Source organism: Physeter macrocephalus, unplaced genomic scaffold, assembly GCF_002837175.3.
Source record: "Physeter macrocephalus isolate SW-GA unplaced genomic scaffold, ASM283717v5 random_95, whole genome shotgun sequence".
Lineage (NCBI taxonomy): Eukaryota > Metazoa > Chordata > Mammalia > Artiodactyla > Physeteridae > Physeter > Physeter macrocephalus.
Window position 1 is genome coordinate 47,600 of NW_021145390.1, and position 27,869 is coordinate 75,468.

Genomic DNA, 27,869 nt, shown 5'->3' on the forward strand with positions numbered 1-27,869 from the left:
CCCAGATGGAATCATTCAATCATGCCACACCTGTGTAACTGTCCCCATGCGAGGCCGATGTCTTACCAAGGGGGACAAGTCACAATCCTGGCCCTCCAGGAACTCAGAGTCTCACAGAGGAAATGGACCAGAAGTTGCACCTGGGTGAGAAAACACAACCAGTGGTATGAAAAATGGCAGCAGGTTTTTCAGGGGCCAGAAGGGACCAGGATGGAAGCCACTGCTGTCATCCCAGAAAGATGCCTGTGGCCTGGAATAGAAAGTGACACATTCAGAGTGAAGAGGAGTCCCAAGCCCTGCTCTCAGCAAGCTGGGAGGTGACTGGGCACCAGTGGAAAACCAGGACAACTGCAGAGAGCACACAATAGCAACCTGAGGAGATGGACAAGAAGGGGGCTTGGCAATTCCAGGACAAAGTGGGGCTACAGGGAATTATACTGGGGCGGCTTCCTGGAGAAGGAGACAGAAAGGAGTTGGAGAAAGAGGTCTCACTGAGGGCTGAGGGTGGGAACTGAGAGTTCTGAGGCAGGCCAGGCCAGGACAGAGGGAGCTGACTTCTCAGCCAGAGTCACGGCCAGCCAGTCAGACAGGCGACTGGCGAAGGCCCTCTGAGGCACGTCTGCTGCAAAGGCTTTGTGGAGGGACCTCGAAGGCCAACCCAAGACCTTGGGAGTAGGCAGCTGGCTTCTCATGGCGAGTGTGGCCTCGGACGGCCCCGCCCCATCCTAGTGCGCCCAGGGGAGAGCTGAGCCCTGAAGCTGGCCCTGCAGGCCACCCCCAGCCGCTCCAGAGCTGACCCCAGTGCGTCACAGGGAGTGACTCAAGCCTCCGCAGCAACAATGAGTGGGACTGACGTCAGGCTGGGGGCCCCTGACAGTGGCCAGCTTGGCTGTGTAGCCGGCACCCTGCCCGCTGACCCTCTAATCCGAGCCAAGCCACAGGGGCGATGAGGACCAGCTGTCCCCTTCTGACATCTGCCCCCTGGGATCCTGGGCAGGGGTTGCTCCACCTCCTACCCTTTCTGGATGTCACTCCCAGCCCCACCTCTCCCAAGGCAGGGGAAACGGCTGGGTGGATGAGAGAGTGGCAGAGAGCATGAGGAAGAGGTGGCTCGCAGCCCAGTCTCATCAGGCAGCCTCTAGACCTGGGCTGGGTGGGAGGTGGCACATCTGCTGCTCTTTCCCCTGGGACACATGGGGCTCTGTCCTTCTGTGACGGGGAAGGGTGCTGTGTCTCTTTCTCCGAGATCTACGTGCTTGTCTCTCTGGCCAAGCTGGGGTGGTGCCTTATTTCTGTGTCCTGCCGGGGTAAGGGGTCAATCTCTCCTTCCTGAGAGGTCTGTGCCTCTGTTCCTTTGGGAGGTGTGTGCATATCTGTTGTTCTCTGGGGCAGAGGATTCTGCGAGGCTATCCTTGCAAAAGAAGAGGCCTGTTTACCCATGCTTGGTAAGGGAGTCTCTCCACCTACTCCTGGGGGGCTGCTTTTCTGTCCCAGGTTTCCTATCGGGTAGGGTCACCTCTGTAGCTCTATCCTCATGGTACCCCAGTTACCTGGGATGGGGTCCAGGTCTGCTGCTTGGGCTCCCCCAAGGCTGGGCTCCCCAGGTGGCGGTCCTTTCCCTCTGATGGTCCCTGACTAGGGCAGCGATGGTCAGCACCCTGCCCGCCCGGCTCGCAGCTGGGCACTGCTCCCTGCTAACGCAGCACGTACCAAGACAGGCCCCCCCTGCACTCCCCTCCCCAGCCCAGCTGCCACCCCCGGCCCTCACAGCCGAGCTGGCATGATTTATGTTCCTGAGCCAGCACCTGGGTGAGACCTTGAGGAGACCTTAAGTGGCCCCCCGGCCTGGCAGGGTCAGGGCCCAGCAGGAGGCAAAGGGGAACCAGGGTGGTGGGCAGGATGGCCGGAGCATGGGCCTAGGGGTGGGGGACGGGAGGCAGACGCCAAGGCCAGAGCCTCCAGGGCCCCAGAGCCCTCAGAGTCCAGCTGGGGACCCTGGAATGTGCCTCCCGCCCTCAGAATGTCCCCGGCTGTGTGGGGAAGGGGATATTGAGGGGGTGGAGGGGGGTTTCCTCAGCCTTGCGCTCCTTCCTGCCCTTCCCACAGGGGGCTGGACGTTTCCAAGTCCCACTAGGCAGCCTAGGCCTTACCCAAACAGCCCCCAGCCCGGGGGCCGGGGCAGGGCTGGCATCGGCCTGAGCCTGCAGCAGGGAGGAGCTGCGGTTTGGGACTCCAGGGAGAGCAGAGCAGCGGCCGGCTGAGCTGTGGGGCTGCAAGGCCAGGCCCGGACAGGGAGGCATGGCGGACGGACGGAGGCGCATCCCTTCAGCCTCATGTTCTGAGAAGGCCCAGCAGCCCCGGGGTCACTGCTAAAGGCAGGGGCTCGGCGGGGCTGGGGCTCGTCCAGATTTAAGCTAAAACATACTGAGAATCCTCAGACCCAGCTCTCACGTGAGGGGACCCAGCACTGCCCCTCAACCAGAACAGGCCCAACACAGCTGCCTCACGGCCACGGAAGGACATCCTTAGACCTGCGGACTGTCCAGCCACCACACAGCAGCCCCCCACCTCTGCCAGGCTCTCACAGACTTCCCTCTGCAGCCACAGAGCCGGCTACCACCCAGCCCGGCGCATGGACACTCAGAGCAACCATGCGGTATCATACAGCTCAACTACCGGCTGGTTGCCTGTGACCTTCAGAAGCTTCTCTACTTCCTTGAGGCCAACCCTCACTGCCTAGCTCCATAACCACGTCCAGGTGTAGCACAGCTTCCCCCATCCCAGGCCCCAGTGAAGGGCCATCGGTCCCTGCTCAGGGCCTAGACCTCAGAGCTATGGCCCCAGTCACCGAGCCACCTCCAGACTGGGGAGGGGGCCAGGGCCTCTGGGCACAGGGCCCTGCGTGGGTGGGGTGTGGGGAGACAGGGAGGTAGGCTTCCTGGGTCTCCTGTGAGGACAAACAGCGGGATTTGAGACCTTGGAAAATCCCGCCTGGGATTCCAGGCCCTGCCGGCGTCACTGCCTTTTGACTATTGTCCCGGACGGAAACGGCCCAGCCCCCGGGCCGCAGGGACAGAGCGGCCATTGTGAGGCCCCACCAGGCTCAATGCCCCCTTGTTCGCCCTCCTGGCCCCTAGCAAGACTCAGAGGCCAGTTCTTCCAGTTGCTGGTTGGAAAGAAAAGGCCTGCCTGCAGGCTCCAGCCCTTGGGTGGGGCAGGGCGGGGCAGGGCAGGGAAGGGGAGGGCAGGGCTGGAGAAATCAGCCCCCGACCCTGTACCCCAATCGCCAGAGTCCTGGAAAGGAGCCACCATCCATGGAGCTTCTTTCATTTACAAGGACAGGGAGACCTAGTGGTTAAGTAGTTAGACCCATGCAGCTCAGCCACTTAGAAGTCAAGTGACCTTGGGAAAGTCATTTCCTTTCCTCTGAAATGAATGCTCCTCTTTGGTAAAAACGATAGCTATTATTTATTGGGTGCCTGCTACATGGCAGGCACTGTTGGAAACACTCTGTATACATTCATTCATGTAATCACTATTAGCAACTTTGTGAAATAGGTTCAACTAATTTCCCCATTTATAGATGAAAACACTGAGGCACAGAAAGGTAAAGTGACTTGCCCAAAATTGCACAGCTAGGAAGAGCTGGAGCCAAGATTTAAAGCCAGGTAGTCTGGTTCTGGAGTCCTCTCTCTTTACCCCTCTGCTGTGCTGCACGCTTTCCTTACAGTGTGGTACCAAGGGCTAGAAATAACAAATATCATATGAAAAGAACTTGGTGGATGATAAAGCATAAGATGTGGTAGCTACTGTCATCGCTATGGGGCCTAGATATCTATAGGGACCAAGATTCTCCACTGCCCCGGCCCATTCCCGACCCCTGGCCCCTCCTCAAACACCTTTTGCCTTCCCCAGGGGCCTGCCCTGTGCTCCACATCTGTCTTCGCCAAAGAGTGATTCAAAGGGAGAGGGACTCAGCCCAGCCACAGCTGGTGGGCGACTTCCCAGCAAGCTCTGCTCCTAACCAGAGTACTACCACCAGACTCACCTCTGCGTGGAACAGACGGGAAACCAAGGCTAAGTGAGGAAGAGGGGCTTCTCAGAGAGCAGCGCGGAGCTGGGGGCAGGGCTGAGAACAGAAGCAGATCTCCCAACCGCCCCACCCCTAGCCCCGCCTTGCCAGGTGCTGGTGCTGTGACACAGGCTCACTCACGAGCTCTGGCGGGGGTGCCAGGGATGCACGCTTGGAAGTCCACACACTGCTGGCCGTGGCAGTCATCATGCACAGGGCCCAGGACTCCCCAGCCCACCCCACACGCACCCTTCAGAACAGAACCTGAGCGAGGGCAGGTGGCTGGGGACTCCTTGGGGAAACTGCAGACTGGGGCTGGAGCACCAGGGAAGGCCCTTGATTCGGTCCTACTGCAGAGCAGAGCCCTATTTTGTTCGACTTCCATCCAGCAGGGGCTGCCCTCATCCAGCCAGTTCCTAGGGGCTGTGGAGGCAGAGGTTCAGGGGTCCTGGGCCAAGGGCCCTCCAGGGTCATGAGGCTGGAAGGGCACTGAGAGCAGGGAAAGGGACCGGACCCCGCGTGGCTACCTTGGGCCTCGTGTTAGGGTCAGGCTACGTTCATGTTTCTCGAAGAGTGGCCTCCAGGCCTCCCGCCTCACAGACACCTGGGTGCTGGGTAAAAGTAGAGCTCCATGAGCCCCACCCCGTCAAATCCGAGTCTTTGGGGTAGAGCCTAGGAATTTGGGTTTTTTTAAGAATCAATTTTATTTATTTTTGGTTGCATTGGGTCTTTGCTGCTGCATGCAGACTTTCTCTAGTTGCGGCAAGTGGGGGCTACTCTTCGTTGCAGTGCGCGGGCTTCTCGTTGTGGTGGCTTCTCTTGTTGCGGAGCACGGGCTCTAGGCGCGCGGGCTTCGGTAGTTGTGGCACGTGGGCTCAGTAGTTGTGGCACGCGGGCTCAGTAGTCGTGGCACACGGGCTTAGTTGCTCCACGGCATGTGGGATCTTCCCCAACCAGGGATCGAACCCGTGTCCCCTGCGTTGGCAGGCAGATTCTTAACCACTGCGCCACCAGGGAAGTCCCTAGGAATTTTCATTTTAAGCCAGCTAAGCATCTGATGGGCTTGGGGGATGGAGAACCTACGTGGGGGTATTTGGGCACAGGTAGGGACCTCAGAACGGTTTCCTTGCCAAGAGGGTGCTAGACGCGTGGGGAGAAATATTGAAAATGGGGATGGGAAAAAAACTTATACTGAGTAATGACAGCCGCTATCACCATCCTGAGCTGCCTTGTACCCAGCCCTATGGTGAGCACCACATCCACACTCCCGCAATCCCAGCAGCCAGGTGAGGTGGGGAATGCCCTCCTCCCTGTGTTACAGATGTGGAAGCCGAATCAGAGGCCATCACCCCAGGTTAGGAACTTACAGCCAAAGCCGGTGCTCTTATCCCTGGATGAATCAGCCTCCAGGTGCAGGCCCCATCCACGGGCCAGGCCTGTTTCCCAGAGGCTTTCTCCGTGTCCGAAACTAGTCTCAGTGCTTTGCGTAACAACCCCATGAAGCAGCTGCGATTATTTCCACCTTTTACAAATGAGTAAACTGAGGCCAGTAAGCTCAGGTTGGTCACATCCAAGATTTATGGGTGCCACCCCTGCCTCTCATGCCATTTTGGGGATGGGTGGTATGGGGGGAGGGTGTCAGAGAGAGACAGGATCCTAGCTTCAGCTACATGTCTATTTTTTATTCAATATATTAAATATATTAATCAGAAAAGTCACATACTATAAATCCAGGAAAATACACAAATATAAATGTCAGAATCTGTCACTTGTCTTCCTCCTAGAGTGAGTCTATGTACACGTGGAAGGAGGGCGGGAAGAGACAGCAAGTAGGAGGAGGCTGGTGGGGGCCCGTCCCTCCCTCCCAAACCCCACTCCCACCTCAACCTCTTCCTTCCTGTATTTACAGCAGCATTCGGCTTATTTACAGCATGGCGGCGTGTGTGTTAAAAACGGTTTTATCTTACAAAAACATGAAGACCAGGGCTGGGCTGGGGGGTAAGACAAATAGTACGGGTCACCCCTGTGAATGCATCCCCCTCCCCCAGGGCATGAACTCCCTGCCGACCTCCCAGAGCAGGTGGCGGGGAGGGGCGGCCAGTCTGCAGCTCAGGCCCAGGCTGAGGGGTGGTGCTCCAGGGGTCCGTGGGCCGTGGGCTAAAGGCACGTGGGGTGGCGTATAAGCGTGCGCACAGAGTGCACGTGTGTTCCCGGGCTGGGGTCAGAAGGGCAGCGTGTCCATAAAGATCTTCTCGACGATGGGCGGAGGGGGCACCAAGTCCTCCAGCTTGAGGTAGAAGATGCGCTGCAGGCCCTGGGTGCACAGGGTCCGCAGCTCGGGCAGCTTGCCCAGCAGGCGCGACAGGCAGCTGGCCGGCTGAGGCTCTCCTGCCTCGGCCGAGATGTGCTCCTTCAGGCAGCTGGCGATGCGGTTCTGCAGCTCCTCTACCCTGCAAGGCTCCTGCAGCCCGTGCCGGTCTGCGGGGAAGGTGCAGGATTAGCTGCACAGCTGAGGAGCAGACGCCCCTCTCCCCTGCAGACCCGGCCTCTCTCAGGTCTCTAGAACGGCCGCCAGTGACCAGGCCCCACAGCCCTCTGCACTGTGCAAAAGCACAGGAGCCCATTTCTGAGCCCCAGCAGAAGCCTAGCAAGGCAGCAACACTCATCACCCTCATCTTCCAAGTGACAAAGTGAGGCCCAGAGAGGTTAAATGACTTGCCTAAGGTCGCAAAAAGGAAATAAAACCCTACGCAGGTTTTCTGATGAGGCCAGTGTTGCTTTTTGGTTTTTTTCCCCCCAGACTGTTTGTGAGAAACCCTGGGTTTGAGCAGCAGTGTTTCAGAGGCCACCTCCAGGGAAAGCAGGCCTCAAAACCCACCACACTCTCTCTGCAGCCTAGAGTGCCTCAGATTTTGTCCTACAGTTTTTTGCCCTATGTAGCTTCGTGAAATTTCAGTTAAAAAAATTAAGTGAAAAAGAGGTGGGGGCAGATTCTGGTGCTTTAAAAAATAAAGAGACCCGCAAACCTCCGCATTTAATGCCAAAAACTCCATCCTGCATAATTATATTTACATAAAGTATACAAAAAGCACAGCTAATCTGTGCTGTTAGCAGTCGGGGTGGCAGCCACCTTTGGGGGAACTGATGACTGCAAGGGGGCACAAGGAGGGGTTGTGGGGTCCCGGTCATGTCTGTTTCTTGATCTAGGTGCTGTTTATGTGTACATGCTCCATTTGTAAAAACTTCCTGTGTGCAACACGATTAAGATTTTAAAAACAAACCCAAACTTTAGGCCACACATGACACCTACATGATCAGGACCTTCGGTCCTCTGGGATAACTCACAGGCTGGCTCGGTTTGCAGTCAGCCACAGCTGGGCCTGAACCCTGGCTCTGCCACCTGCCAGCTGTGTTGCCCTGAGCCATGCTTACCCCTCTCTGCATCTAATCACCCTCGCTCCACAAGGTGGGGGCCCAGGAAGCGCCAGACGCCCGCCCATCCGGAGCCAGGCCCCCAAGCCCTCCCCGTCTCCCCAGGTGTCTGGAACTAGCCACCCACCTGTGATGAGGACGAGCGCAGAGAGGCAGGCAAAGGCAGGGACGTCGACGACCAAGCTGTGCAGGGAGCGAGAGAAGGCCAGGATGCTGTCGATCCAGTCCCCGAAGCCGCGGGCACACTGCAGCCGGTGCAGCACCAGGCCCGAGCAGAAGATGAGCTTCCCCTCAGCCGGCTTAGACCTGGTGGGCAGGGACGCAGACACTAGTCAGAGAGGCTTGAGGGCAGGGCGGCAGGGTGAGGGGTGAGCAAACAGCTGGAAGCTCACCGGTAGGCCAGGCGGAGGATGAAGAGCTCCAGGAAGGCCGACTCCAGCAGCAAGTCCTGGTCCCCGGGGGACAGCTCGGCAAAGCCGGGGATCTTCTCAGCCCACTTGCGGATAACCTCCAGGGAACCCGAAAGCAGGTCGTAGAACTGCTGCACGTCCCCGGCATCCTCCTTCCCGAAGTGGGGCAGCACCAGCTCCTGGAACTAGGAAGCGGCCTGGCGGGGTCAGACCCCGGGAAAAGCCCCGCACCAAGGCCGCCATGTACAGCCATGTCGTGCCCTCCCTCGGATGCCAGATCCCGGGGGTGAGAGTGGAGCTGAGATTCCGCCCACACTTGCTTGCCAACTTTCACATATTAACCCAGGGCCACGGCTGCTGGAAGGAGCACGTTTTTCTAATTGGCCACTGCCCAAAGGGGTACATTTTCCCACCTGGTCAGCCTGAAGGGGCCTCCTCTCTTTTCAATTTGTGGAACTGGGGGTTAGGGGGGCTTTTCTAATGTGCAGGAAAGCGCTGAATGCGGGGTGGGTGGGGCCTCACCTTGGAGTAGTCCAGTTTGGAAGTGCTGGGCCCTGAGTCCAGGTGTGCCCGGACCAGGGAGGTGAGGAGATTCGCAGGGGAGGCATCCGGGGGCTGCTTGGGCTTTGAAGGGAGCCGACCCCGCCGCCCCTTCAGGCTGTCTGTCCGGACAACTGCAGAGAAATGGGCAAGGGTGAGCAAGGGAGGAAGGGACCCAGGGAAGGGACTCTCAGCCCAAGCCGTGCACAGCAGTGCTGGGCAGCAACCCCAAGTCGAAGGACCTAGAGCCTCCGAGACCCAGGGGGGACTCTGCAGGGACCTCCCCCACCACAAGGCAGGCAGGTGGACCAGAGGTCAGGGAGGAAGCAGGGCCCAGGCATGCCCTCCCCTGCGGCCCACCAGAACAAATGTCTGGGGGACTCCGCCGGCCCCACCCCACTCAGGCCCACCTCTGTCCCACTGGGCCTGTGCCAGCCACCCACCTTCCTTCACCATGCCCACAGCCAGGCACTTCTGGAAGCGACAGAACTGGCAGCGGTTTCGCCGTCTCTTGTCCACAGGGCAGTCCTTGTTAGCCAGGCAGATGTACTTGGCATTTTTCTGCACTGTGCGCTGGGTGGGGGGGGGGGGGGCAACACGGAACACAGGCTGTCAGAGTGTGGGGATGGGGGGAGCCCAGGGGAGGGAAGCGTCCAGATCCTACTGCCATCACAGACAAAAGCTCTCTCTGTTCACAGCTATTTTTCTAACATTTGGGTGGCAGGGGAGGGAGAGATGGATGGGTGGGGGAAGGAAGAGAAAAGTCTTGGGGACACTGGGGGAGGGTTCGGCCTCACCCTCAGGACACAAGATTAGGGGCTCGGGGCTCCCCAGCAGCCGGTACTTCTTAACATGCCTGCGTCCGCCTGACCCTTCCCTGGGGCAGACACGAGAGGGCTGAGGAGGGGCTGGGGGTGGGGACGGGAAGCGAAGCAGGCACCCAGCACTGGGACAAACACACAGCCTGTTCCCAAGTCCGCCCCCAGCCCTCAAGCACCAAGCCCTCTTCTCAGATCCTTTCATCTTGTGCCAGGAACACGAGTGCCTGGGGCCCCCCTTCCCACCAGGACCTTGAGTGGGGGGAGGCCAGGCAGAGGAAAGCTAGAGGCTGGCCACTGAACTTACCCTCGTGGGTACCCCTGCAGCCCGCACCCTCTGCCCAGCTCTCACCCTTCCCTCCATATCTCTACAGCCCCAGTCTCAGCATGAAAAGGTCCCAGCTCCCTGCTCCCAGGACAGTGGCCCACCTGGCAGGCCTGCCCTCTTCTTAAAGAGCAGAACTTGTTGGGAGGAGAACCCAAGGGAAGCCACCACAGACCCCGCTGGGGTGAGAGAGCAGCCTGTCCCACCTCTCATAAAAAGCTACCCCCCGGGCAGCCCAGTACCTTGAAGAAGCCCTTGCAGCCCTCGCAGGTGCGGACACCATAATGCTGGCAAGAGGCGTTGTCCCCACACACAGCACAGCGGCCCTCAGTTCCACCCGGAGCCCCACTCCGGGCCTTGGCTGAGGTCACGGATGCATCCACCATCCCCAAGCCATCAAGGTGTGAAGAAGCAGGCACCAGGCCTGGGAACGCTGTTGGCATGGGATAGCTCTCTCCCTCCCCCAGCTGGTGGGCAGCCTGCGAGGGGAACAGCTTCAGGGGGCTTTGGGCCAGGCTGGGACTGGGGCCGGTGGGAGGGCTGAAGGAAAAGAAGGTCAGCGGCTGGGAGGGCCCAGAAGCCTTGGGCAGCTGCTCTGTCCATGCCCGCATGCCTTCGTAAGTCTGGCTGGGCGAGAAGGGGCCGAAGGAGCCGTCCCAGGGAGAGAGCTGGGGCGGCTGGAAGCTGGGCGTGGACGGTGATGGGGCTGAGCAGGGACTGCCATAGTAGTCAGAGCCGCTGGAGGACAGGGTCTCATCGAGAGGGCCGCTCAGGGTGCCGGGGTAGCAGCCGTACACCTGGAAGTCCTCAAACTTGAACGAAGCAGAGGCAGGGGAGGTGGCTGACGATGAGGATGTGGAGGAGGCTGAGGAGGAGGCCGAGGAGCACGGCTGGGCTGTTCCCGGCAGCTGGTAGAGGAAGGTGTCAAACTCCCCTGTGTAGCCGTCCATGAAGGTGCTGAAGCTGGGCAAGGCAGTGGGGACAGTGGGGGCCGCCTCAGGGCTGGCCAGGTCCATGGTGGGCTTGCTGAGCTCGGGGGTCAGGGGGTCGCTTGTCAGGTGGTCACGGGGTCCTGGGCTTGGTGCTGGTGTCCCATACTGGGCTTGGACACAGGGCATCTCTGGAGAAGGAAGAGACCAAAGAGTGGGGAGGGGGGGAGTCAGTGAGAGAAGCCTGAGGCCTGACCTCTAAGCATAGGCCCCTGAGCTGCCAGGTGGCAGGAATCCCAGCCAGCCATGGGACACGAGGCGTTAGGGCCACAGCCCACCACAGAACCCAGGAATCCTGGCTCCCGGCCAGAGCACCATCTCGACCTCCATGTCACAAAGCCCCTGGGCAATGGCCCAGCAAGAGTGGGCTCAAGTCGGAAGGCCAGCCACACCCCAGGCAGCCTGGGAACCCTAGGGAAGGCATCCAGCCAGCATTTCTCTGCTGGAACAGGGGAAAGCTGTGTTCCTCCAGCCCCCTGCCCCTCCCTCACTGGGTAAGGCATGGGTGGGGGCTGGGAGAAGGGTGGGTGGGAGAGGCAGCCAGGCAAAGCCTGAGCCCAGTCCCGGGAGCAGATATGCTGTTCCTCCAACCTGGCACTTCTGGGAATATTCCCAGGCATGGCCCGGCCTCTCCAAAACCCCCTCTCCTCCTCCCCACACAGTGCCAGTGTCTGGGCTGAAGGACATCCTGCAAATGGAAGAGGAGCTGGGAGTGAAGGCCCAGCTGCCTACGAAAGCAGCCTAAGCAGCAGTGAGCCTGTGCCCCTCCACCCCCCAACCCCGTCCCCACCCTACGTACTGAGCAAAGGCTGCAGATCCCACGCGCACCCCAGTCCTGCCATCTGGGACAGGCACCCACTCTACACTGCCTGGGATGCTCCCAGAAGCAAAGAGAAAGGGAGCCCAGCCTCCTTACCCAGTCCCCAGCTCCCCAAGGGATCAGGTAACCTGGCTCCAGACCTTTAAAGGCCGTATGCTGGAAGGGGGAGCATGAGGGAGAAAGCAGCCCCTGGACTTCCAGGAGAAGTCCTGAAGAGGAATTCCTCTGCTATCCCCAAAGCATTTTCCCCTGTTATTTTTATGAGAGCACTCAGAGTCCAGGAGACTTGAGGTGGCTATGCAGGGAAGAGGAGGAGCCTGCTGGTGAGTGATGGAAGCCTGGGTCCCTCCACTAAAGAGTTCTGTGCCCTGAAGAAACCAGGGGCTCAGGCAAAGGGGGTTACACCCTGCCCCAAACCTGAGGAGCCTGAAGGAGCAGAGAGAGCATCATTCAGGGGGGATCCCTAAGTTTGCAGACAAGTCAAAAACTAACACAGAGGAGGCTCCGGGACAGTTCCCCATCCCACCTCCTGGCTTGGGGGGTCTCCGTGACCCTGGCCTCATCAGTCAGGGAGAGAGGCTGGGTGAGAAAGCAAGCTGAAACAAAGAGTGCCATAATCAAGGGGGACAGCAGGAGGGGGCAAAGGCTGGCATCACCTCCTGGCCAAGAGCCCAGGGAGTCCTCTGGTTCTAGCCTTTCTCCCACCTCCTTGAGCCCTGGACAGGGCAGCTCCACCCCTGACCTGACACTCCCACAACCAACCCAGACAACAGAGCCCCCAGAAACTCTGGCCCCACCCACCCAGTGGCACCCGTCCAGAGGCACCGAGCACCTGCAAGAGATAAGGGTGGCCACGTCTACCTGCGCTACAACAGCCTGGGCAGGGATGGGTTTGGGTGGAGGAAAAGAGGCAGCAGCTACACAGGGTTGGGCTGGGTGTTCCAGCCTTATTCAAATCCCGTTTCTCCACGTGGACGTCCCACATCCGGATCAATCCCCACCAAACTACCCCCACTCCAGCCTTCATGCAGGTACTTAATGACACAAGATATGGACCTACATCTAGCCTTTGGCCGGAAGCACAGGGAGAAGGAAGAGGCGGGGTGGAAGGAGGGAGCAAGGAGAATCCAGCTTCAGGCGGGTCCTGGCAACAATGTGGTTTGCACCTGTTGTGCTAAACAAGCCTCAGGCTGCACCCTACCTGTATGATCCAACAGAGACTGAGGCGGGAGTGGGGCGGGGGTGGTATCCTCTAGGTGGTACCACACCAGAGACTGCAACATTAGCAACTGCCTACCAAGGATCCCGAAGGATGACGCTTTTCACCTCTCTCCCTCCCTCCCTCCGTCTCTTTCTCTCACACACACACACAGACAGACACAGATCCAAGCTACAGTAAAAACAATCTTCCCTACGCTTCCAGAGATCCTGCTCCTACCGGTGAGAAGACTCCTTTATTCCAACACACAGCAGCACCCCCTGCACAGTTCAGCCAATGCTGACCTCAACAACCTAGACCTCTCCTAAGATAATTCAGGCAGAAACTTCCAGCTGGGGATCACCACAAACTAAGCCACAGCTTCTAAAGTGTTAAGAAAACAACTAACAACTCACGGCTGGGGGGCGAGCTGACAAGCTGGGAAGGAGACCCTTTTGGAAATTCAATCCTGGTAGGAGTCAGATACATCCCAGCAGCCCAAGCTCTGTGCACCTTCTCCCCCACGCACACCGTACTGAGACCCCAACCAGCAACTAAGTCCCAGGCGCCCTGTGCCCACTAAAGGATCCTGGGAGACTGAACTCTAGCCAGTCCCCTACTGAACAGGTCCCCATTGCTGGCGCCAACCTAACCCTCTGTGGCTTCCACCTTGCACAGACATCCCCCCCGCCCCCGACACACACAGACACACACACACAGACACACACACACAGACACACACACACACAGCGCTCAGTAAACTCCAGTCCGATCTGAGTCCTCATCCCGTTCCAACCGCTAACCCCCAACGCCAGAGCTGCATCCTACCCCCGCCCTCCTTCATGCTGACCCTAAAACACCCTTTCTGCCCGCTCGAACACCCATCTCCTTCATGCAGCAACCCCCCCCCAACCCAAAACAGAGCTCTGTGGAGATGCACGCTTCCCGGGGGTCACCTACCCGGCTGGCTCCTGCTCCCCCTGCCCAGGACCGGCGCCCCAAGTCGCAGCCCGGTCCCGCGTGCGCTCCCGCGGTCCTGCACACTCCCCCAACTTTCGCAGCCTCCACCACTGGGACTCCCGGCCGCGCCGGGCCCTGCTCTTAAGCGCTCCGTGACGCACGGGGAGGGGCGGGGGCGCCACTGACGCACGCGGCCCGGCGAGCTTTGGCCATACAAGGGCGCGGGGGGCGGCGCGGTTCCGGCGGGAGGCGGCCAGGGGGAGGCACGGGGACGGGGAGCCCGAGGGGGCGGGGCGAGAGGGGGGGCCTGGAATGTCTGCGCGCGTGACGCACGCGGGGTTCCATTGACGCAGGGAGCGCGGATTGTTTGATCTATAAATAGTCCCCTCTCGCCCTCTGCGCCAGCTAAAAATAGCAGCTCGCGGACTCGCGAGGCTCCTCCGGCCGGACCCAGCACCGGCCCGGGGCTCCTGGAGCCGAAATAAGCAGCCCGAGGGCCAGAGCCCGAGAAAAGGGTGCTCTAGCGCCGTGGCTGCGGGGCTTCCCCGGACGAGGAGCTCCTCACCCTCCGGCTGCTCCCGGGAGCCACGACCGCGCCCGGCTCCGCTTTTGCACCCTCCCCAGCCCTTCCTGCGGGCCCGGGGTGCCCACTGCCCTCCTGTGCGGCCCGGGGAAGGCCTAGGGCTGGGGCGGGCAACTCAGGGACGCACCCCGGGGAACCTGCGCCCCCCACCTCAGCCCAAGGCGCTGCCACTGCACTTGACCCTTCTTCCCTAGCGGGGTCTCGGGCTGAGAGGTTGCCCAGGGACGTCAGACACCACACTACCCCCACCGCGCGCGCGCGCGCTTACTCCCTCCCCCCAGTTTCTCATGCAAAGTACCTTCCGGAGGGCAGGGATTCGCCAAGCCCAAGACAGGCCAACGGGCTGTGCTTCACAGCTGAAGTTGATTTCTCACCACTACCCTCCCCAGTCCCTGACAGGGTGAAAGCACTCTAGTTGGGAAATTACAGAATTTCAGAACCGGGTGGAGCCTGAGAAATCTTTTCGAATCTGTGCCGACTCTTCCCCATTTTATAAATAAACAGGCTCAGAAAAATAATGGCACTTGCTCAAGGTCACAGAGCAAGGTGGTGGCACACTGGGGTGGAACCTGACTACATCTCTAGGGGATCCCTTCACACCCTCCGCTGTCCATGATCAAGGAGTTCCCACCTGCAGCCTTCCCGGGAGCCCTCGCCTGCTAGGTGGTAGAGGAAGGGAGAAAAGGCCAGTATTTAGAAGAAGAGAGCCCTCCCCACACCCTTCCCCCTCTCCCCTCTCAACACTGAGCTTGCGCCCACGGACCCCACTCTGGCCTCCCCTGGTCACCCAGCAGCACTTTCCTCTACCCTTGAGGCACTTCCACTCTCACCTCCATCTCAGGTTTCCCACACCCTGCTCTCCAGCCCCCACTTCTGCCCACTCAAAGGTCCCACCAGCACCTCAAACGTCACCCGTTCTAGACAGAGCTTGCCGTCTCTGCACTCCCTGCCTGCCACCCATCTCTGCTCCTGATGCCCCACATGCTACTTTTCACTTTTCCCTGAAATTCTATTTTGGAACTTCTCTTGGATCCTCCGTTCCTACTGCCAGCCAGAGCCCATGCCTCACTGGTGCCTGAAGGCAGCAGACCAGCTGACAGAGCCAGCGACTTCCCCTTCTCCTTGCCCACATCCATTAAGAAACTGCCCCTTCATCAGCTTGCCTCCTCCTTCCAAACCCTACTGTCCACCACGGATGGAGCAGTCTTCATGTAACACCAGCATCATTCGGTGATCCGGTCAGAACCTAGCATAGCTCCCCCATTGCAGTACACAGTCTCAACACGGACCAGTCTTCGGAGAGCTCTGGCCTTTGCTAAAACATCTTCCAAAGACGCTTCACAGCCACCTGCGTGAAGGTGAAGTGTGGGCAGGATGATGTTTAGCCAAAGTTTTGTTTTTCTTTGTCTTGGGCTTTTGCAGAAGATATTACTTGAATAAAAAGGATTCCACCGCTTAAAACTGGTTTGAAACCACTAATATAATTCATGTCTTCCCATTTTGCAGATTAGGACCCAAGGGCTCCCAGAAGAGCTGCACCTTGCCCAGAAGCACAAGCAAGTCCGGGCTGGTGAAACTAACCCAGCTGGGTCACGGGGCTGGTTTCCCCACCTAGCCCCCCCCAGCCCAGCAGGGCCTTCCTCAAAAACAATTCTAATATGTTAGCAAGAGATGATTAGCCAGGCCAATGTTCTTCCCCGGTCAATGTTCTTTCCTCCAAAACTCATCAGCAAAAGAAAAAAAGAAAAAAGAAAAAGTATATTAGCTGCAGCCTTAATGGCTCTTTGAAAGCTGACCTAGCCTTGAGCCCTAGCACCCCCTTTTTTTTCCCCAACACTGTCCATCTGTAAAGAGCAACACAGACCATCCCCTACCTTCCCATGGGGAGGCCCACCCAGGAGCCCCAGGGAACTCAAGTGTGGTGAGGAGCTGTCCAGGTTCCCAGTCTAAATCTCCACATCTCAGCATCCAGCCTCCAGATTTGTGCCTGCAGCCCAGGCCCCATCTCTGTGGGAGATTGCAGGTTTGGAGGCTGCAGTCTTGCTGCCCCAAAGGCAGAGGGTGGAAGAGACACCAGCAGCTGCCACCTGGCCATGCTTGTGGAGGTGGGGGATGCTGGGGGCTTGGAACACACTACACTCTGAAAATAAGTAAATTAGGAGAAAAAGGCAGACCCTCTGTAGGAACACACCCAGGGAGCACCTAGCCTAAGACTGAGTGGGGGAGAGGCGAGAGGGGCTTGGGGACCTCAGGCTTCATCCCTGCTGGCCAGATGCCCTCCAGGGAGGGTGGCCTGGGGCTCTGAGGTGGAATCTGGCCAAGGTGGGACTCTTGAAAAGGCATAACTGATGCAGACTTTGGGAGACCTAGAGCATAAGCTGGTCGAAGGCTGGACAGAGACTCCAAGGGACCCAACTAAGCCCAACCCTTAAGAGCAAGGTCAGAGTGAACAGCTCATTGTGGGGTGGGTGAGGGTTGGAAAGAGACAGGTAATGATGGCAGAGGTATCCAAAACTAGAGGTGAGGACCAGAAGGTAAGGCAGGGCCATGATAACACAGGAAGGGCAGGGAAAGATGCTGTGCTGGAGACGAGACAGCTGCCCAAGGTCAGGCTCGCACAGCGCAGCAGAGCCCACTAATCTACCCTCACCACCCCCAGGCTCCCCGCTGCCCCAATATAAAGACCTTGGGCTAAACCTTCCCACCACCCATTGGGCACATTGTTCCTCTTCCTTCTATTCTAATCCTACTGATCCTCTAAGACTTCAGCTCATAACACCCTCCTGGACCAGCCTAACTCTTAATAATAAGTACCTTCTCACTGGAGGGTTTGGGGGTAGGGGGAGTGAGGAATACCAATGAAGGGTCAGACCTCGGCTTAGGGCACATCATATGGATTCTTCCACTGAATCCTCTCCCTAACCTTCTACGTTTGGAATTACCACCTACATTTTATAAATGAGGAGGTGGAGGCTTAGGGGCCAGGAATCAGACTCCCCTAACTCCCAGTTCTGTGCTAGACCCACTGCCCTCAACTCTGAACTCCAGAGCTGTGGCTTCTGGCCCCATGAGCCTTGATTCTTACAAGTGCACCACAGAGCTGGTACGCACACGGCCTATAAACTGAAAACAGCAGTGCCTATGAGGGCGTCTTTGGGGGGACTGGAAGCATCCCAGTTCCTAGTCTGAACGATGGTCACCTGGGTGTGTTCAGTATGGAAAAGTAATCACACTATATACTCTTAAGATTTCATGTCTATGATTTGTATGCTTTTTGGTATGTTACGTTATACTTTCAGAAATACAAGTTTATTTACAAAAATAGCCACACCTAAATGGGAGAGACATATTTATTCAAATGGATGCAGATGCTGCTGGAATTTACTGAAATCACAGAGAAACAGTGGCTGTTTCTCATTATGTTATTTGTTCTATGAACACATACTCAAGAGCACAGCTACGGGTTAGGAGAGGCTGCAGCATCTGACATTAGAAAGGGGTCCTCTCGCAGTATGTTTTTTCTGAACCACTCAGCTCGGGCCTGGCCCCTACTAGTCAAATCTTGTGGGGTTCGGGGACTCTCGTGCTCAGGCCATCCCTCCCCCGACAACCAATGTGTGAACATGAGGGCAAGGCCCTGTCTCTCCCACCTTGGCAGGAGGCCCCTTCATGCATCCTCAACAGTAAGTAGCCCAGGGCAGGCCGCAAATTGGCAGCCAAAGTACACCATCGTCGCCCAGCCAAGACGGTGGGTAAATAGGAGATGGAGGAAGTGGAACTGCACAGCCCCTTTCCCATGCTGCCCCACCCACCTCAGGCTGGCCCCTGTCCCTGCTGAGCAAAGGGCAGGAACTTGCCTTACTTTCACCAAGACCATCCTCACCCAGGGGCCTCCACACCCTTCCCACAGGGTAGACAGAGGGAGTGAGCTTTGCCTCACCCCCCCCACCCCCCCCCCACCCCACCCCCCCGCCAGCTTCCCCACCTTAGCCCCAGGACCTATCACCAGGCCCGACCCGGCCACTTCCTCTTCCTGCCCTGGCAGCAGGCAGGGGGATTTGTGCGGTAGGCAGGGAAGCTCTGCCTACTGCCCCAGGGGGCTTCCACGGACAGCTCTGGGAACTGGGGATGTAGGGGCAGGCCCAGGTCTGATCTTCTGGCCCTTGTCCAGGCCCTGCCACGACCACACGTGTCGTTACCTCCCAGAAAACAGGCTCCCAAGGACACGGGCAGGTCAGCCGCTGCCCTCCACTTCTCACCCCAGCCCCCAACAGAGGCAAAAGATAAAGGAACTCTCAGAGGCATCTTTGACCTGGAGCCAGCAAGCCTGGTGTGTGACCCGGGGCCAGTCCCTTGCCCTCTTCGGCACCCGTTTCCTCATCTGCCCAATGCTGACACCATCACTAGTCCCGGTGCTGTTAGAATTCGAGTCACTAACGGAAGGGGGAGGCTCACAGTGAAACGGGAGCACTGTCTGGGGACTGGGGCTCTAGGGACCTGCAGCAGGATCCTGAGGCAGGCACAGAAAGGAGACACCAGAGCCGTCAGCTCGACTGGGGAGCCAGCACCCTCCTTCTTCAAGAACCAGAGATAAATAGTACCCCATCCCCACCTCTCCCTCTCCAGGGCTGCGTGAAAGGAAATGAGAGTATGCCCAGAGATGCGGCTCCACCCAGCACCAGGAAAATTCCAGACTGTATGCAGCAAGTGCTCAATTGATACTCTGAAGAAAGCTGGTTAATTGAGCAGGTCAGACCTCTCTCCACAGAAGTCATTTTCAGTCCCGTGATTTCTCAACCCCCAGCCCGCTATCAGGCCAGAAGGAATCAACATACAACATAAAGGATCACGATCAGACTTCAGGAAGAACATCCAGACAGAGCTGGAAAACACAGACAAGATCATGGAGTTCCTCTGGGAAGAGTCGACCCACGCCTCATTTGTAGCCTCCTCATATCTCCTTCCATGGGCTTCCCTGGTGACGCAGTGGTTAAGAATCGCCTGCCAACGCAGGGGACACGGGTTCGAGCCCTGGTCCGGGAAGATCCCACATGCTGCGGAGCAACTAAGCCCGTGCGCCACAACTACTGAGCCTGTGCTCTAGAGCCTGTAAGCCACAACTACTGAGCCCACGTGCCACAACTACTGAAGCCCACGCGCCTAGAGCCCGCAACAAGAGAAGCCACGGCAATGAGAAGCCCGTGCACCGCAACCAAAAGTAACCCCTGCTCGCCGCAACTAGAGAAAAGCCCGTGAGCAGCAACGGAGACCCAACGCAGCCAAAAAAAAAAAAAAATCTCCTCCCATGCCCCTCAGTCTGCTCAGCTCCTGGCCAGCTCTTCTCTCCCCCACCCTAGGGGGGGTCTCCCACCACCTTGAACAACATCAACAACCCACCAAATTCTCCTGTCCCTGCCCAAGGTCTCCACCCAGCCTCCTTGGGCAAAATTTCAAATTCCGAAATAAAAACCCTCTGATAACGAGGCCCAGCCGGAAAGACTGATGCATTTTCCTATTGTTAAAGTATTTTTAGTCACAGGCTCTGGATTCGTTTAAAGACTCACGTTCAGAAAGGGAAAAAAATTTTTTCAAGAACCGAGAAGGAGAGCACACACCCTCCCACGTAAGGAGCTCCGCTTATTCCACGCCGGCCCAAACCCCTGGCCCGGCTCCCGGGGAGCGTGTTTGTGGCAAGCCGGTTGGCGGACTTGCCAAGCCTCGCTCCAGTCCTGCTTCTCAGGCACCAAACCAGGCGAGAAGCCAGGCAAGGAGGGCGGGGCAGGGGCCGAGGGCTCAGGGACGTCAATCCACAAGTTCAGACCCCAAGTCCCAACCAGCTGGGGGGCCAGGGACCCTACTCAGGGACAAGTGCTGAGGTACCTGACTGACACCCAGCTCACTCCAGCATCCCTCCCCAGCCTGAGCAGACCAGTGTTGTCCAGGCCGGGTCAACAGGACAGGAGGATGGAAGACCCTGTTGCAAATCTGAGGAAGGAGAGAGATGACATCACCTATTCCCTCGTCTCCTGGTTCTCAACCACAAAGTGGTCCAAGTCCAACTCCCATCATCCAAGTGCCATCAAGCCTTTACTCTCATTCCTTGGGAGGGTCAGCCACCCTTGCTTCCTCCTCTGCCCCTCCTCCTCTGGAGGCCAAAGAAACCACAATGCGGACAGTCGCAATGGAAAAAGATCCAAACAGCCCAGCCCCTGTGCCTCAGTTTCCCCATTCCTAAGACTCACCAGCTTCCTCCACACGATCTGCTTTGATTCTCTGAGGTCCTGGACAACTGCACCAAGGGAAAATCCCGGGGTTCGTTGGGGACTCTTCCCAGTGGCCTCAGGAAGCCCTGCGGGAAGAGACGTGACCGCCCAGTCAGCCCGTCCTGCCGACCGAGGCTGTGCACCAGCTGAGTGGACTCAGGACGTGGAGTGGCCTCCAAGCCAGCATGTCCTCCTCTGTTTATATAGCTGAAACCAGAGCTGGCCTCTGGGGGCAGGGGGAGCTGCCTCAGGGCCCTCTTGGCCGAGGCCTGACTTTGGCCCAGGTCAGCAAGAGCCTAAAATAGTCAGCTGACGGGAGCCCCGGCATGAGTGTGACCCTGGGCCCATGCCCGGGCCTGGCAGACAGGTGCCCACGTCACAGGACCAGCAGCTCTAGCACTCATGGAGCCCCTGCTGGCAGCCCTCACGGTGGCCTTGGCAGCACCTCTGGCATGGGAATTCCACCCAATCCCCACCCTCACCCAGACGACGGACTGACCGCAAGGAATTCTGACCCCAGGAGCCACTGGGTACCCAGAGGGAAGGCTAGGCGCTCAGCAGGGCGCGTCTGACCTGAGGGCAGAGGTGGGGGCTGAGCGGAGGGAAAGACACCCGGCCGCTGCTGTCATCTTCACTCACATGCTTCCCGAGTCCAGATGTCCAGCTGACCAGGGACACCTGCCTCTTCCACTTACAGTAATTCCTCTCCCTGCCCCAGCCCGAGGTTGGTGGCACAGTGCCTGCTGCCAGCAAGAGGCCAGGAGCATACCCAGCGCAGCCCCCGGAACAGGAGGCCCTGCTTCCCAGGGCTTTCCCTCCTTCCCTCCAGGCTTGGAGGGCTGGGCAGCCCATCCTCCCCATCCCAGCCACCTCTCTGGGACTCCCTGCACCTCGAACACCAACTCCACAAGAGGCAACAGAGTTTGGGGGTCCAGGGGGGGATACTGAGCCAGCTCCTGCTTCATCTGGGGATCGCTCAAGGCCTGAAGGGGGTGTGGCTCAGAGATGACCCTCGTTTCTGGGGAAGGAAGAAGGGAATAACAGGGTCCCTGTCCAGGGTGCCAAGCTGAGCTCCAGCTCTCTCAGGTAAACACAGTGACCAGGACTATGTACCCTTGACCCCGCCCCAGTATCTCAAGTCCCCAAGGAAAGGCCTGGTGGAAATCCCATTCCCACACTCCACCCCTCACCCACAGATCAGCTTGGGTCTTCTCTGGAGGCATCTTCAGGCAAGGAAGGTGCGTCCTCCACCAGCTGACCAGGCCACTGGGCTTGCCCCAAATCCAGAAGACCTGGATTCTGAGCTTGGGTCTACATGTCCTCAATGCAGGACCTTGAAGAATGCCTCTTCCCCTCTCTAACTCAGTTTCTTCATCCATAAGAAGAGGAGGGGAGCTAGACGGCCGAGGATTTCTCTGGCCACGGCCACAAGTCTGAGACTTGCCCTCTCAGGGATGTTGGATGCATAGTGAAGGGTCTGCCCCTGCCCTTGGTCAGCAAGAGCCTCCCCATTCATAGAGCCACCTCCCCATACCGGACCCCACAGGACCTACAGGCCCACCACAGAAGGGGGCAGTCATCACCCTTTCAGGGAGGCAAGGGGTGGTCCCAGTTTCCCTTCATGCACTCCCTTGGTAGAGTGTCTACACCCTAGGAACAAGGCAGCTTCCCATCCCCCAGGTCTGCCCCGCTATACTCCCAGCCTGGCCTTGAGCTACACAACCCCACCCCATCAGCTTCCCGGAACCAGGCACATGCTGCCCTGGGAGCAGCTGTCATCCCCGACAACCCCATGACACCCAGGCCCAGAGCCCCCCAGTCTGTCCAGCTAAGAAAGTCAGGCTTCCCCCCTTCCCTGCCCCCACGTTACCCCCACCACTGAAGAAATCAGATCTCCCCATGCTGAGCAGCAGCTCGCCTACCATCTCTGCAGGGCTTCCCCCTCCATCCCCCAAACCACATCCGCTTCAGGCAGCTCCACACCCACCTGCTCAAGGACCCCGGGGGGGCGTACAAAGGGCAACAGCAGGGCACTCACCACTCTGGATGGACCAACGGAAATTGAACAACGCTCGAGCATCCCTCAGACCTTCAGGGCCTGGCAGAAGGCGCCGACACCAGGGAGGGGCTGGGGCTGGCCTCTGTCCACGGTGGGGGCCTACAGAGGGAGAGTCCACGCGAGACAGGAGAAACCAGCCAGCAGGACCATTCCCTGGAGACAGCACAGCCAGAAAACACAGGAGTGGGAACAGAAGCAGGACCCGGGCCATGAAGGGGGACAAGCCAGCCCAAAGACCTCCGTGAGCTGGGCGTCAGAGGCTGGGGGCCCACACCGCAAGCAAACAGCACTTGGGAACGTGGGGTGCGGCCAGGAGCTGCCGACAGTGTCTGGGGCATCTCAGGGCCCTGGAGACACAGCTCCTCAGCCTGACACCCCACTCCTGGGGGGAGGGGGGTACCTCAATCCAGCTTTCAGCTCCCTGATGTGCACAAAAGGGCATGTTGTAGGCAGAGAAAAGGGAGCTATTGTGAGGACAGAGCAGAATACTCCTCTCTCCTTTAAGGGGCTCCAACTTGGCCCCCAAAGCCTCAGAGGCCACAGAGCAAGGACTCCATGCCCCCATCTCGAGGCAGCCCAGCCTTCTAATCCGAGCCATGGGGACTCTCAGGAAATTCTCTCTGAAAGTATTCCGGTCACAAAACTGGAAGGTCCAGCTTGGGGTAGAGTGGTTAAGAGCATGGATGCTGCATCCCTGTTGCCTGGGTTCAGATCCTGGCTCCATCACTTGTAACCTTAGGCAAGTTACATAACTTCTCTGTTACTCATCTGTGAAAATGAGAATCTGTGGGACTTCCCTGGTGGCGCAGTGGTTAAGAATCCACCTGCTAATGCAGGGGACACGGGTTCAAGCCCTGGTCCGGGAAGATCCCACATGCCGCAGAGCAACCAAGCCCGTGCGCCACAACTACTGAGCCCACATGCTGCAACTACTGAAGTCCACGTGTAGAGCCCATGCTCTGCTACAAGAGAAGCCACCACAATGAGCAGCCCGTGCACCACAACAAAGAGTAGCCCCCGCTCGCTGCGACTAGAGAAAGCCTGCATGCAGCAACAAAGACCCAATGCAGCCAAAAAATAAATAATAAATAAATAAATAAATCTTTTAAAAAAAAGAGAATCTGTAATTGACATCTCTAAAATTAACAACCATACAGTTACCAGCAGGCTTAAAATGAGCTCATATGTGTAAAGGACTGAAAACAGTGCTGGATACACATAGGTGCCATCATTATTAGGAGAAATTGAATGAAGACACATAAAAGCTAACCCCAGAGCCTGGTTCCTATTCCAAGCCACTTCTGGGCACCTGGCCTCTACTTCCAGAGCCACCTGTGTGTGCCACCCCTCCAGCCTCTTCAAGCTCTCCCCTCAACCCTGCTGGTGCCAAAGGATTCAGCCAGAGCAACGCAGACCCCACTTCTCTCCTTCCCTTTTCCTACCCTTACTCAGCCCTCTCCTCTCCTGACTGGGCCCCAAGGTGAGGGCAGGACCAGCCAAGGCGTGATCTTCCCTGGTTATCAGGATGCCCTTCAGGCCGATGAGATCTGGGAAAAGAGAAGTAGATGCTTCCACGGTGGCAGGTAGAGGGAGTGAGGAGGAGGGGGTCTCAGAGGGTAGGTGATGGACTCCTTCACCCTCCTAACCTCTGTCCCAGGGTCCAAAGGCTTAGGGGAGTTCCTCTGGCCCAAGGTACCCAGATTCTCCTCTTACAGAAATATTAGCACCCCGATATCCCTGTGGGTATAATGGGGAGCAGGGCATGAAGAAGGGGAAGGTGGTCTGGATCATCTGGAGGGAGTCCAAACCCAAACAGAAGGCAAAACCAGGCTGCAAACCTGGCCCAGCCCACAGCCTACACCTGCTTCCCAGAATGACCCTGTCATCTTCCCGTACCCCAGAAACAGTCTGCGGTCATGCCCTAGAGTCCCCCCATCCCTGACCCCACCAACCTTCCCTTTTCTCCCTTCCAGCCCACAGCTGAGGACAAAGGGTAGGGAGGGCCAAACACCTCCTACCACAGTCAGGCCCAACCTGCGTGCCCGGGAAGACCCTGTATCTGAGAACAGGGGTCAGAGTCGGGGATCCAGCTGGTGCCCAGAAAGTGATTCATAACATCTTAGAGCAGGCATCTGATCCCATCTCCTGCCCCCCATCAAAATCCCATCCTCAACAGTCATTCCACAAGCATTTACTGAGGGCCTACTGTGAGCCAGACAGTGAGCCTCAAACAGTGGGAGATCCAAGAAGCAGCAAATCAAGACCCCTGGGCCCCAGGAGGTTACAATGCAGGAACAAATCAAGATCGGTTTCAATCAGCACTGTGCAGAGGACAAACCAAGGGCTGAGTGGGCTTGGAGGAGGAGAAAGTGATTCCCCCCCAAAGGAAGTGGGAGCCTCAGGCCAGACTTCAGTACTCAGCTCCTGCTCCCCTTCCTTGCTGTGTCCAGCCCCATGGGCTTTCTTTCCCCACTCAGAGCCTCTGCACTGGCTGTTCCCTCTGCCAGGAAAGTCACTGCCTGCAATGTCTGTATGGCTAGCGCCTTCTTATCAATCAGGTGTCCATTCCCATTTCAACTCCACTCACACCCCGCCACATGAACCTATTTTTATCGTCGCCATAGGACTAATGCTGTGCATTTGTTTACGCGTCTGTCTCAATTGCTGCAGAGTTCAGTCTCTCCAAACCAGAGCTCAGTACTAATAGGTGCTCAGTAAGTATTTGTGGAATGCGGGAGAGGGGGACTCAGACGTGCCTGCATCAGGAAGGGTTTAGGAGGAGGGTCAGCCAGTCACTTGGAAGGAGGCAGGGAGAACACTGCAGCTAAGGAGCTGTCCCTTCCATTTGGGGGCAGACCCAAACTCCAAGGGTTCTCTCCTATGTTGAGTCACGACTGACACAAGAGCCCCCAGCCCTGGATGCCAGCCCTACATGAATGCACCTGAAACCTCCTTCTCCTCCCTCCTATCAACTGAGTCTTTTCTTATCTGAACTCCTTGCAACAGGACATGAATGACAGACCCTCTGCAGCCCTGGTGGCTTCCTGATGGCATAAACTCTGCATTGGCCAATGTCCCCACCCAGAAATGGGCGTATTACTATTATCAACAATAACAACAGCAGCTAATATTTGTTGAACACTGTATGCTAAATATATCACTAAGCACTTTACACTCATGTTCTCATTTTAGCCTCACAACACTGTGAGAAAAGCATTATTCTTATTGTGAACATTTTAACAAGGAGGAAACTAAGGCACAGAAATGTTAAGCAACCTGCCCAAGGTCACACAGCTAGGAAGTGACAAAGCTAGGATTAGAACCCAGGGAGCCCAACCAGGGAGCCCAGGGCCAGGCATCCCCCCTTCCCTCCTTGGACCTGCTTAGTGGGCACAGAGCGATTTTACAGCCAACACCAGAGAGCCAGTGGGAAGCTCCAGGGCCTGGGTTGCTGAGTTGAACCTCTCAGCTAATTTTCTTAACTCCAGCACAGGCCTCAACATTCATAATCAGTCTCATTCATCCTGTTAGACTTGGTCCATCCTTCTGCCTGGCTGCCATCGCTTGGAATCTTGGCTTTACCGTACTATACATTGGTCATTGTCATTCCTCTCACCTCTAGGTCACTACAAAGAGTCGGCTGGCTTCCCTTTCAAGTATTCATCCAATTCACTTGGTGTGGGTCTAGGACCAAGCCTGAAGTCACCACTGAAGCCTCCTACTACATCAGCACACTTTGGGCATAACTATTCTCAATCCACCTACCTCTGCCCAGCCTTCCTTTTCCCAGCACACCACTAATACTAGCCCCCAACCCAAATTATTACTCCACTGAAAACCACTGGAGATGCCACCTCTGCAGCATTTCTAATCCCAGGTCCGCTCCTGACTCCACGAGACCCTCTCCAGGCTCGGCTTCTCGGCTCAGTCCCACGAAGGGGTTGCACCGGCAACTCTGGTCCCTCCCGGCTCGTTGTCCTGGCAGCCGAGCTCCCTAACTCCTGGAAGCCAGTAGGGAAATGGAAGAAATTCCTCCGGCCTGGCCACCTCCAGCGCCCCTCGCGGGCCAAACCCCACCCTTGGCGGGCTGGGGCGAGAAAGCGCTGGCCGCCACACTCGGGGGCTGACTCGGATCTAGCCGGTTCCGCCGGGAATCCAGTCCCTGCCCCCACGCCCCCCGGTCTCCAAGCGGGACTCCCGGCGCGGCCCCGACCCCCGTCACGCACCCGTGCAGACCCCACCCTTCCCGGGGCCCCCGGAGCCCCCTCCCCGGCCCCCTCACCTTGCCCTGCTTGCCTGGCTCGCCTCTCCGCCCCCGCCTTCCGGGGTCGCGCTCCCGCCGGCGGGGAGCGGCTCGGCAGCGCAGGAGCGCCCATGGCCGGGTGGCCGGGGGTCGCGGGCGCCGCGCGAGGGGCCCCACTGTTCCGCCGCCGCCGCCTCGCGCTCCTGCCGCCGCGCCGCCGCACCGCGCCCCCCGCCCCCGCAGCCGCCAGCGCCGCCGCCCCAGCCCCGGGCTCGCCTCCCCCGGCGGGCGGGGACAGTGACGCGCGCCCATTGACGTCTCCGGAATCCCGGCTGCGTGGCCGACGCAGCCTCATCAATGGGGCTAAAAATAGCGGCGCCTGGAATAGCCGCGAGGGCCCGGCCCCGCCCCGCGGGCCCCCCTCCCCAACCCTCGCCGCACACCCTGTTACATAATCCGCCCGCCTGTGGCCTGGATGGGGGAGCTGTTTTTCAGGTGAGGCGTCTGCGGCCTTGCTGACATCGTCCCAGGCAGCGAACCTGGAGCTGACTTATAAATAAATTTACCCGGCGGCTTCCCCGAGGAAGAGGTGGAAAAAGTGAGGCCCAGAGAGGCTCAGCAGCGGCCCAAAGTCACACAGCAATTAGGCTGCTTTGAGAAACCAGGACCGGGGCCCTCTGAGCCCTGGACACCCCCACCAGCATCACTTGGCCTACATGCCACCACAAGGGCAAGGAGCCAGCCAACAGGGTGTCCGGCGTTCACACAAGAAGGCAGCTTAGAGAAAGAAGACTTCTGGGAAGGTGAAATTTCTCCTGGAGAGAAGCATTCCCAGAGGCAGCTGCTCCCATACTACTGTGTGACCTAGGGCAAGTCACTTCACCTCTCTGAGCCTCAGTTTTCTTACCTATAAAATGAGGATGATGAACTTTCCTGGTGTCCAGGGGTTAAGACTCTGCGATTCCACTGCAGGGAGCGCGGGTTTCATCCCTGGTCAGGGAACTAAGATCCCACATGCCACACAGCGCAGCCAATCAATCAATCACTCAATCAAAATGAGGATGATAATATTATCCACCTTTTCCAGTTATCAGGAGTCAGGAGAACTGAACAACTGTGGAGGTGCCTTGTACACAGTAGTTACTCATAGTTACTTT

General features: G+C 58.0%; 1 protein-coding gene across 5 annotated transcripts; it reads right to left on the bottom strand.

Annotated features, from left to right (window-relative positions):
- Positions 1-5,733: 5,733 nt before the first annotated feature.
- On the bottom strand, positions 5,734-26,776 carry NR4A1 (nuclear receptor subfamily 4 group A member 1). Of its 5 annotated transcripts, none has more exons than XM_028484002.1 (7): positions 26,752-26,776; positions 9,840-10,717; positions 8,898-9,027; positions 8,437-8,588; positions 7,897-8,099; positions 7,632-7,810; positions 5,734-6,550 (listed from the first exon to the last, which is right to left on the bottom strand). In XM_028484002.1, exons 2-7 carry the CDS (start codon positions 10,713-10,715, stop codon positions 6,294-6,296), a joined length of 1,797 nt encoding a protein of 598 aa, XP_028339803.1. In that variant the 5' UTR covers positions 10,716-10,717; positions 26,752-26,776; the 3' UTR covers positions 5,734-6,293. The 5 variants fall into 5 exon arrangements, with proteins under 5 accessions (XP_028339803.1, XP_028339804.1, XP_028339806.1 ...); XM_028484003.2 differs by lacking the exon at positions 26,752-26,776 and adding an exon at positions 20,390-20,590; XM_028484005.1 differs by lacking the exon at positions 26,752-26,776 and adding an exon at positions 14,446-14,470.
- Positions 26,777-27,869: the final 1,093 nt, after the last annotated feature.